Source organism: Typha angustifolia, chromosome 4, assembly GCF_048772165.1.
Source record: "Typha angustifolia cultivar Huaian chromosome 4, ASM4877216v1, whole genome shotgun sequence".
Lineage (NCBI taxonomy): Eukaryota > Viridiplantae > Streptophyta > Magnoliopsida > Poales > Typhaceae > Typha > Typha angustifolia.
Window position 1 is genome coordinate 330,416 of NC_133242.1, and position 10,216 is coordinate 340,631.

The 10,216-nt window shown below is 39.8% G+C and overlaps 3 protein-coding genes across 3 annotated transcripts; 1 reads left to right on the forward strand and 2 right to left on the reverse strand.

Annotated features, from left to right (window-relative positions):
• Positions 1 to 1,161: 1,161 nt before the first annotated feature.
• Positions 1,162 to 3,123, forward strand: LOC140759571 (cytochrome P450 81Q32-like). Its single transcript, XM_073096170.1, has 3 exons — positions 1,162 to 1,776; positions 1,908 to 2,273; positions 2,367 to 3,123. Exons 1-3 carry the CDS (start codon positions 1,747 to 1,749, stop codon positions 2,976 to 2,978), a joined length of 1,008 nt encoding a protein of 335 aa, XP_072952271.1. The 5' UTR covers positions 1,162 to 1,746; the 3' UTR covers positions 2,979 to 3,123.
• Positions 3,124 to 3,712: 589 nt separating this feature from the next.
• On the reverse strand, positions 3,713 to 6,779 carry LOC140759776 (TIP41-like protein). The gene is made up of 8 exons (XM_073096426.1): positions 6,615 to 6,779; positions 6,009 to 6,194; positions 5,569 to 5,659; positions 5,242 to 5,346; positions 5,084 to 5,143; positions 4,969 to 5,010; positions 4,311 to 4,445; positions 3,713 to 4,058 (listed from the first exon to the last, which is right to left on the reverse strand). The coding sequence occupies exons 1-8, from the start codon at positions 6,758 to 6,760 to the stop codon at positions 3,942 to 3,944; spliced, it is 882 nt and encodes a 293-aa protein (XP_072952527.1). The 5' UTR covers positions 6,761 to 6,779; the 3' UTR covers positions 3,713 to 3,941.
• Positions 6,780 to 7,210: 431 nt separating this feature from the next.
• Positions 7,211 to 9,987, reverse strand: LOC140759775 (cyclin-A3-1-like). The gene is made up of 8 exons (XM_073096425.1): positions 9,330 to 9,987; positions 8,987 to 9,219; positions 8,809 to 8,884; positions 8,643 to 8,719; positions 8,470 to 8,503; positions 8,181 to 8,330; positions 7,934 to 8,068; positions 7,211 to 7,851 (listed from the first exon to the last, which is right to left on the reverse strand). Exons 1-8 carry the CDS (start codon positions 9,657 to 9,659, stop codon positions 7,783 to 7,785), a joined length of 1,104 nt encoding a protein of 367 aa, XP_072952526.1. The 5' UTR covers positions 9,660 to 9,987; the 3' UTR covers positions 7,211 to 7,782.
• Between the last annotated feature and the right edge of the window lie 229 nt (positions 9,988 to 10,216).

Sequence of the window (10,216 nt, forward strand, 5' to 3'; positions counted from 1 at the left end):
TATATATGGAGCCCGGTGCATTAGAGTGCACCGGGCTCTTGCTCCATTTTTGGCTCCATATTTAGAGCCTTTGGGCTCCAAATATGGAGCAAGCATTGGAGATGCTCTCATGAGACTCTTCAAATTGAGGATAGAATAAATTTTGGCTAACCACAAAGGATATTAATTCGATTAATACATTGTTTCAGAAAACTAGAGAGGTTAGGAACAACAACCTCAGATTGGGTTGAAGGAGTTCTAAGAGTTTGGCTGGGATACCATAAAGAATTTTTATATCATAGCAAATTGATTTCAAACCACGCACACATATATAATATATCCTTTTCACTTTTCTTTATATAGTTACCATGCTAAAATGAAGAAAACGTTATAAAACTGGTTAAAAGAATCTAAGTAGTGGACTGTCATAGGAGTTAAGAGATACATGACGATGATTATACAGTTTTTTTTTTTCCGGATGAAAATGATGGTTATAGAGTTGGTGACAACTAAAATTATTATTATTTTTATAAAATCTATTAAATTCGTCGGAAAAGTTTAAAGCCAAGCTTATATAAAATCTTGCTACTATAAGTTTTGTGCACGCCACGAGTTATAATATTTTAGAAAAAATAATATTATGCCCACAAATTTAATAAATATAAAATAGATTAAAAGAAATTATTAGTGAACAAGATGATACCGCGTAATTTTAAATATAGACGGATTGTTTGTAGAGTGTTTATGGGTATACAGTAGGCTTTTGAAAAAGTGAAATATAATATTAAATAGATTAATTTTATCTAAAAAAATGTGTTAATTTCTTCTAAACATCCGATGAAAGTATTTTTGTTTTGTTTTTATTTAGGAAATGATGTAATATAAATGCGAATCTAGAAGCATATCGTTTCAGCTCTATCTATTCAGTCATGTGCAAAATCTCTTGAGCTTATCTTCTACATTATTGTAGTCATTAGTCACATTGATATTCGATACATTTCTTTCACATAACGGTGACACGTGGAATTCATCCCTTCATTTTTCCTGAGCCTGATGATTCACGTTCACGTACACGTACACGTACACGTACAGTCCATTCAGAAGTCCGTGACCTATTTCTTTTTCAATTTTTTTTTATAAATTTTTTAATCTCAGATGTCGGATATAAGATGTATATCGAGCAAAGCAATATATCATTGAACGGAGGGGATAAGAAGATCAACTTTTTCTACGCTTAGTAACCATGGAATCATTCGAGCTCTCTCCCTCTCCCTCTCCCTCTCCCTCTCCCTCGCCGTTGCTCTCCTCCTCTTCTTCTACTTTTTCTACTCTTCCTCCGAACAGAGGGATAGAAAAGAGACCAACTTGCCCCCAAGCCCTCCTTCCCTTCCCTTCCTCGGCCATCTCCATCTTATCAAGAAGCCTTTCCACCGCGCACTTTCCACCCTCTCCGCCCTCCACGGCGACGTCATCCTCCTCCGCTTCGGCTCCCGCCGCGTCGTCGTCGTCTCGTCCCGCTCCGCAGCAGAAGAGTGCTTCACCACCAACGACGTCACCTTCGCCGACCGCCCAAAATTCCCTTCTCTTGAACATGTCTCGTACAACTACACCACGCTCGGCCTATCCAGCTATGGGCCCCACCTGCGCAACCTTCGCCGGATCGCCACCGTGAAGCTCCTCTCCGCCCACCGCCTTCTCTCCTCGTCTCACGTTCGCTCCGACGAGGTCAAAGAGCTGGTTCGAAAGCTCTTCTTGGATTGGAGGACGATGTCAACGGATGGGTCGTCCTTAGTCAAGGTTACCTTGTCAACTCGACTCTATTTAATTCGAGATAATCATAACTCCCAACGAGTGGTCTTATAATACATCATTAGTTTAGATTAATTTCCTAAAACTTAGGCTGATAGAGTAAATTAAGTACGTAACAGGTGGAGATGAAGTCGAGGCTATATGAACTGTCGCTTAACGTGATCATGCGGATGATGGCGGGGAAGAAGTACTTGTACAAGGAGGAGGCCAGGAGATTTAGGGAGGTAATGGAGGAGGGGTTTAAGCTGGTTGGAGCGTCGAATGTTGGGGATTTCGTGCCGATGATGAGGTGGGTGGATTTTGGAGGGATGAAGAAGAAGTTGATGAGGTTTGCCAAGGAGAGGGATGAGTTGACCCAGAGAATGATAGATCATGAGAAGAGGAGGGGGGTGGAAGAGAAGAAGACTCTTGTTGGAGAACTGCTACTGTTGCAAAAGATGGATCCCGAATACTATACCGATCTAAATATCAAAGCCCTCCTTGTTGTGAGTTTTAATTATTATACCTCTCTTAGATCTCTCTACCTTTTACTTTCTTTCTCGTTTCTTCTAATAATAGTTTAATTTTGCCTTTCGAAGAGTGTAGTGTCTGCAGGAAGTGATACTTCGTCCACCACAATTGAATGGGCAATGTCACTCCTACTCAACAATCCGACAGCTTTACGCAAAGCCATTGCCGAGATCGATGCGCACGTAGGAAAAGAACGACTGATCGAGGAGTCCGACCTTTCCAACCTTCCTTACCTTAACTGCGTCATCACCGAGACACTCCGGCTTTACCCCGTGGCCCCACTCCTCCTGCCCCACGAGTCATCCGAGGAGTGCCACGTCGGAGGTTTCACCATCCCACGCGGCACGATACTACTGGTCAACGCATACTCCATTCAGCGGGATCCAAAGATATGGGAGCAGCCTCGGAGATTCATGCCGGAGAGATTTGAAGACGGGGAAAAGAGACGGTGGATAATACCTTTTGGCATGGGAAGGCGGAAGTGCGTCGGAGAAGGCCTCGCACTGCGAGAGGTTGGGCTTGTGTTAGGGACTCTTCTCCAGTGTTTTGAGTGGGAAAGACTCGGGGAAGAAGAGGTAGATATGACCGAAGGCTCGGGGTTAACCATGCCTAAGCTCTTGCCACTGGAAGCTTTGTATAGACCACGAAAAACCATCATTGATGTTCTTTCGACTCTCTGATTTGTTTTATGATCGTCTTTTTTTTTATCGTTTTAGTGTCGTTTCTGTGATTATATTTAAGTTCCTTTGAGGTCTATGATTTTTGTTTGTTTGTTTGTAAGAGTCTTGTTCATGTAATAATTATGTCTATGGTTTCTATTTTCAACCTCAAATGTCATATTTGTGAGAATGCGATGGCATCTAAGTAAAAACATACTCGTGCAAGAAAGAAGTTGATGTTACATAAATGCGTCAAAAGATCATTTTTCTACCGCTCTTAAAATCTTTCAATGTGATGAGTATTGATAACAATTCTTTTCACCAGTTGTGTGCACCAAAAACAAAAAGATTCACAGTTGTATATCATAACCAATTACGCTACAACACATTAATATAAATTAGACAGTATATATTATATTAAAAATATATGAGCTAATTTGCTTGACTTGATTAATTTTTCGAGTAAAAAGATTTTGACTCAGCTCGGCTTATTTTTAGATCTCAAGCTAATATCTGATGAGTGTCATAACAGGCAATTATTTTTTTAAACAGCTCTAACTAAAAAGGACATTATCGTTATCTGACAACTCAGTTATCATCTGGATTCGAATTGTCTTCTCCGTGAGTGACGACTTGATATTGGTCGATGCTTTCCCCTGTATTGTGATACTTTTTAAGTGCCACTACACTTATATGGCTGCCAATTCAGTGTTTCATGCACGAAACAAACACCTTAGGATCACAATAACGAAGCATTTGTTGCACAAAGTCACCCTGGCGAAACTTGAAATTGAAACTGCATCACCGCCGAGCCCAGATAATTCAAAATCTTAAGTAAATTTACAGCTGATAGAAATAGCAAGGGATTGTATCTAAAGAGTCCACAATACTTGGTTGCCAATCAATATACATGGAACAGCGATTTGAACTGGAAAGACAATAATAACATCTGATGTGATATCATACATCTTGTAAGTGATGATTTCAGGAATCAGCTAAGCTGGATATCTTCAGCCTCTGGGTTTTTTGCATCACCACAGGAAGCCTCTGAATTATGAGATTTGGATCTCCATATGCTGCAGGATCCGAAGGATAGCCTTTCTACAAAATACAATGAAATGTTAAAACATTTCATCTCTTAAAAAATTTAAATTAGCTGTAAAAGAAAAGTTTAAACAAAGACGGTTCCTAATGCACGAGGCTGGCATTCGTCACAAGTTCACAACAACTATCTTATTCTGGCTGGTCAAATAGTTAGCTGGAAACAGTAGTTGTGGTTGTTACTCTTGATCAGCTGAAGCACATAATTGCATGTAAAGAAATTCAACTGAATTGAAGTGCATGAACACTTACAGCACGCAAACTTTGAATTGTTGCTTCTCGCCAGCAGTTCTCTCGAAGAACTGTGGGTCCAGCATTGTCATTACTATCAAAAGCACAATATACTCGAGTATCCCTCAACCTCATTAGTACACCATCGACTCTAAGCTGTCAATAGAACACATTCAGCCACTGAAAGAGTAATAATAAATGTCAAAACAACAGAAGTTTTAATGTATTCGAAACTAAGCCAAGAAAAGTTGGCATACTATAATCATGATCATCAAATAAACCTGTTGTGGAGCACTATTCCAAGTTAATTCTGTTACCAGCTAGTGATTAATAAGCCCGTTATGGAAGACCTACTCCAAGTTGATTCTGTTATCAGCTAATGACCTGACAACAATTATCTAATTTCTAGGCCAAACTCCATCCCAAAAAAACATTTATCTTGGCAACTAGATGGTAGAATGATATTTGAACATTTCCTAGATGAAGATATCATAGCTCAATTCTTAGGTCTAGCAGATTAAGATGTTTATCTTCGAACTCTTCTTATATCAGAATAATTTGTTGCTATTACAGATTTGCTGAGCCAGGTCACTACACAATTGGGTCCCAGACTCTAGTACATATCTGATAGGAAATATGTATAAAGAAGTATGTATTAAAAAAGCAAGGTAGAACTTACCCAGTAACGCAAGAGAAGAAACCAACAACTTGGCATCACTCGCTGCAGATAAGTGATAACAAGCTTGTAACAACTGATCCCCAATTTAATAGTCAAACAATTTAAAACCACTTACCACTTTCACGGTCAACAATGATACTCCATTGTCGGCTAACTCATCTTCGTACAAAACGACCTATGTAGGTAAATTATACTGGTTAAAAGATGCTGCTACATCAATATAATAACGAAAGCGTTAAACCATCACTCAGTTATTGCATAGAAATTGGCAACCTCATCATAAAAAAGAATAGGTTCTTTTGATGACAGCACAGCGAGATCAAGTCGTTCATCAGTATCTCCCCAGTGCAAGTTGCCACACCCATCATCTGAAATTCTCTGCACCCCAACCAACATTTGGAAGGGAGAATTAGTGTGTAGTTCTCAGCTATCTATCTATATATAACAAACTAAACGAATCAAGTTGTGAATAAGCATGGAACGACATTATGGTTGCAACATATAACAAGTCAATAGAAAGCAAGCTCTGGCCACTGATGTCATAGGAAAAATCTGAATGATTATAATTGTTACTTTTAGTAGAAGATACAAAGTCCAAACCTTTTCCCTGCTTGGTTCTATTGTCTCGCTGCCACAATATGGTGTTGTGAATGTATAGTCGTAATCAAGGATCACTTGTTCTGTGGGTTTACTGCAAGACAAAAAAATCATAAGAACCTGATTAATCTTATTTCATCTGCTTAAAAGCGGTATTCAAAGAATTTTAGTTAGAGAATTGCAACAAGACCCTTCTTCAAGAAAGCTCAAAAGGAAATTTGAAGACTCCTTTAAGCATAGAGGTAAAATTCCATTACTTCAAGCAAAGATATAACAAGTTTGATTCTCTAATGCATCCATGGTGACAAAAGAATAACTTGTAAAACTACCTCTTAGGCCATATACAATAGAAAAGAAGAAGTTACCAATCGGGATTAAATTTATATTGATATAATATAGCATCTGATGCTTCCTAACATGCAAAGAATGCCATTTAAATGGACCTTCTAAATTTCCACTTAGCAGCAGCAGGGACTTCGACCGGTGGCAATGACTCCTGCTTCCATCCCCTAAGAGCATCTAGTGCATTAAAGTGCAATTTAACACCAGTCTTAAAATGTATGAGAAACAAAGAACTCTCTCCAAAAACCATCTCTGGGAAATGAGATGTTCCAAGCTTTTCTTCCCACCTGAAAGAAACCAAAGCAGATAATAGTTCAGCATTCCATCGTTACAGCTATAAACGCTTTCATTAAACAATAAAAATAAAAAATAGTTCTTGCCTACGGAATTGTGAAGAACCTAGTTAAATATATCAAGTATTTAATCTGGTTTTCCCGGCAATCGGGCAATGAAATCCTTTTCTTACGAAAAATTTCAAAACATAAGAAAGAGTGTGTTCCTTCGATTACAATCTCAACTCTATCTTTTTTCGAATGAATAATTCAAAAACTACCAAAAGCAACAAGCAACAGCTGAGATCCAACTCCTAGAGATTCTGAAATGTAACCGAATAGTCTGGATTAATCAATTCGAGTTCCAATAAATCAAGAACCGATCATAGAGCGATCAAAGAGGGGTTTTGGAGATGATAAGAAGAATCCACGTACTCGCGTAGGGCGGAGGAGTTGAGAATGGGGCGCTTGTAGGATTCGATGAGCCAACCTTTCATTCGAATCCCACATCTCCCTTCGAGAAGCTTCTCCGCCCCTGCCGCCTTCAGATCGCTCTCCTCTGCGCCACCCCACTCCGCCATCTCTCTCTTCCCCTATTTCCGTTTTCACCACGGCGACTCGGCGAGTGTAACTAGGGCTTCGAAACGGGTCGGATTGGAACTGCCCGATTCGACTGACCCGTTAAAAAAAAGGCTTTCTTTTTTCTTTGTTGGTTTTTTGCAAATAATCACCTGTATTTTGATCTTATTGCATAAACCATCCTTCTGTTTTCAAATTTACGAGGAGAGGAGCTTTTTCACCATAAATTCTTTTAACTTCCGTGACTATTTGCAAAATAAACCCCTTCTTTTTTGGATCGTGTGCACATTATCACCTAAAATTTAGTCTATTTGCAGAAAAGCTCCTTTATTGCACCTGTATTTGCAAACAAACTCTTTATTGATTCCTAGAAATATTTTTCAAAACTTTCTTGCAAACAAAGAAAGAAATTTTAGAATTCATGGTACCCAGACTTACCAAGAATTTTGAAGTCAATAACATCATCTGAATGGTGCAAGAAATTTTCTTTATAATAAATCTCACGTCCTAAGTTTCATGGCAAACTGCCAAAAGGTCAGTTGATCTTGATCTTCTAAATAGACCCATGATTTATCTGCATATATTTCTTCAATCCCTTTCTACCTCAAATCTACAAGTAGAGGATGATGGAATATCTAAACTGGTACAGAAAAGCATAGTGTTGAGTGAAAGAAAAAGAGCAGAAAAAAACTAAGGATTCCAAGATTTACAAAATTGTGATCAGCAAATCTTGAGTCATGAAATTTATGATACATGGCTATCTCAACTCCAGGAGCTAAGGATGATTGTTTGTATGCATTAGTACAAAAAATGCCTAGGTTTAGCATCGACGGCTACTCCAGAAATAGATTCATTCTGTGTTCCTGAGGGTAATGTAAGGTTGAAAACTTCCATCTCCAAAGAACTTTTAGCTTCACAACCTGAATTTGTAATTTACATGGCACTTTATCCTTGCTCCAGGCTAGGAAATCTCATGAATCATTAACAACTCTGGCAGTGCATCAAAATCTTATCTGGAAGGCTGTCATTTGATGTCATGAAGATATGAGGCAGGAATCTCTTGGTGAGATTGCAACAACGATACACACTTGAACTGTTACAAACAAGTATATGCAATTCAGCTAAATGGATTCAAATACCAAGTAAAGTAAGCTGCTTGATTGGAAGATGCTAACCCTGTGCTGCTTGTATTTTTCTCTTATAGCTGTCCAGGAAGACCCTTTTCGACTCAGCTGTAAGTCGTGTATTGCTTGGATACAGTCTTTCAACTCAGACACCTTATAACCAGTACAATTTTGCAGCTTTTCACTCTGGAGAGATATATATATCACGGTTAGTCAAACAGAAATAATATAGTGTCATTGATGTAAGAAAGAATAGATTCAATAATTTTAAAAGTTTGTAGGCTAAACATTCTCTTACCCAAGGGTGGCTTTCTGAGTCAATAGTGAACCTTGCAACAAAGATAGCTGAAGCAGCAACAACTGATGGTAAGAACCGAACACACCCATAATCCAGTAGACCTAATTCAGCGAGGTAACTTCCAAGGAACTCAAATGACAGATTTGAGAACTGCAAAAGAGTAGTTTTAACCATCATGAGTTTACCAAATTAACAAAGGAGACTAATCAGCAGTCTTCAGATTCTTTTTAATTTAAAAAAAAAAACACCAAAAACCAAACTGAAAAGATCAATACACACTAATATTCACCTTGGAATCCTCCTGAGCAGCCTTTGTGAATCGCCTAAAAACAATAAACACCAACTAGAGTTAGGCAAGTGTATTGCTGTGAGAAGCAATCAAAATAAATGTAATCATACAAACACGCATAATTTCTTCTGTGAAAATGAAAATTAAGTTCAAAACTCGGAAAAAGCCCACACCTGAGAAAGGTTTTAATGGTAGGATTGCCCATCTCAAACTTGAGAAATTTTAGTATGTCACTCTCCATCTTCACAACCTGCATTTTCACGAGCTAATGGTTCATTCATAGGATCTGGAAGCAACATATCTGATAAAATCTATATAAAAAACGAGCAGAAATTTTACCTCTTGCTTTGTATAAGTATTATCGGTAATATAGCAGAAGTCCTCAACATGAGGAGGGCTGATTTCTTCATACTTCCTGCACGATTGAATCCCAATCCACAGCACGTTCATCAACAAACAGATCATGATGAGCAATAAGTAACGATCTTTAGCCAAAATAGTTAGTAAGAGAGCTTACGATGCAATGAGCATAGACGACACCCCAAGAAGCTGCAGCTTCTGCCGATTGAGAGCATTGTAGGATAAGAATCTATCAATGTACGAGACTGTGAGATAGAGAGTATCCGACACAAGCTTGTACTCCTCTGCCACCTCAACCAACCAATCCACCAAGACCCCCCTCATATTAGCAGTGACATCCGTCTGAACCGTCTCGATATAGTTCGCCACAGGCCTTCTCTTAGGTTCCACCTATAAAATCCCACGAAAATAACCAATACCCAAATCAATTCACGCCATTGCAAGAACAATCCCACCTAAAAGGACCTAACTTGCGAAATCCAACAGATAGAAAAGACTACCTCCATGGATCGAAGGTACTGGTATATATCAGATGCGTAATGCCCACAAATCTGCGGGTCGTCAACCGACTCAGAATCACTACCGACATCTACGGAAGGCTTCTTCTTTTCCTCGATCATCACCGTTTCCCCCTCCTCGGATCTAATCTTGGGCTTGAGGAGGAGATCGGGAGAAGGGCGAACGATGGCATTGGAGAGGCTGGGGAGCTCCCGCAAAGCCACGCGCTTCCTCTTCGTTGGGTGATTAGGCTCGGTAGCTAATGGGGCTGCGGCAGCGCGCTTGGCTGCGGCGCGGGTGAGGCGAGGGGCGAGGTTTTCCTTCTCCGCCATTTCCCCACTCCCTTCGTCTAATCCTCTGCTAGGGTTAGTGCCAGGGATTGAGAGGAAGGGAGGAGGAGGAGGAGGAGGAGGAAGACTGAGGTGGGAATGGAGTTGGGGGTAGGGGTGGGGGGTTTGTAGAAGTAGAAAAGGAGGGGAGATGAGAAGAAGCCGCCATTTTTGGAGAGGGAGGAATTCGAAAACAGAAGAAGAGTGGGAAAAGAAAATAAAACAGGAATGGGTTCCTGTTGAATGGAAGCGGGCGCGCTTCGAAGAGGAAGCTTGTTTGGATTTTGGGGGATGTTTTGAAAGTTGGAAAATTTGGGGAGCTTTTTTTGGATTTTGGGTGGGGGAAGTTTTCGACTTGGGGAGTGGCGGACGCGACATTGGCGGGGATTTAATTGAGCTCGAAAGCGGGACGGACGTCTTTTCGTTTTTCATGAGCTGGAGCTCAAAATTATTTTCGTTCCCCGGCTTCTTGTTTATTTACACTTTTGCCCCTAGCTTTGCCAAAACTTTTCAAGTTTAACACACCCATGCAATTACGTTCAAAATTATTATTATGTATT

Coding starts and splice junctions, on each gene's coding strand:
- LOC140759571 (XM_073096170.1), top strand. CDS start 1,747: ATGTCAACGGATGGGTCGTCCTTAGTCAAG. Junction 1,777..1,907: donor ATGGGTCGTCCTTAGTCAAG/GTTACCTTGTCA, acceptor AGTACGTAACAG/GTGGAGATGAAGTCGAGGCT. Junction 2,274..2,366: donor ATATCAAAGCCCTCCTTGTT/GTGAGTTTTAAT, acceptor TGCCTTTCGAAG/AGTGTAGTGTCTGCAGGAAG.
- LOC140759776 (XM_073096426.1), bottom strand. CDS start 6,760: ATGGCGGAGTGGGGTGGCGCAGAGGAGAGCGATCTGAAGGCGGCAGGG. Junction 4,446..4,968: donor TTCTTCTCTTGCGTTACTGG/GTAAGTTCTACC, acceptor TTCTATTGACAG/CTTAGAGTCGATGGTGTACT. Junction 4,059..4,310: donor CAATTCAAAGTTTGCGTGCT/GTAAGTGTTCAT, acceptor TGTATTTTGTAG/AAAGGCTATCCTTCGGATCC.
- LOC140759775 (XM_073096425.1), bottom strand. CDS start 9,659: ATGGCGGAGAAGGAAAACCTCGCCCCTCGCCTCACCCGCGCCGCAGCC. Junction 8,331..8,469: donor CTGCTCAGGAGGATTCCAAG/GTGAATATTAGT, acceptor ACTCTTTTGCAG/TTCTCAAATCTGTCATTTGA. Junction 8,069..8,180: donor ACTCAGAAAGCCACCCTTGG/GTAAGAGAATGT, acceptor ATATCTCTCCAG/AGTGAAAAGCTGCAAAATTG.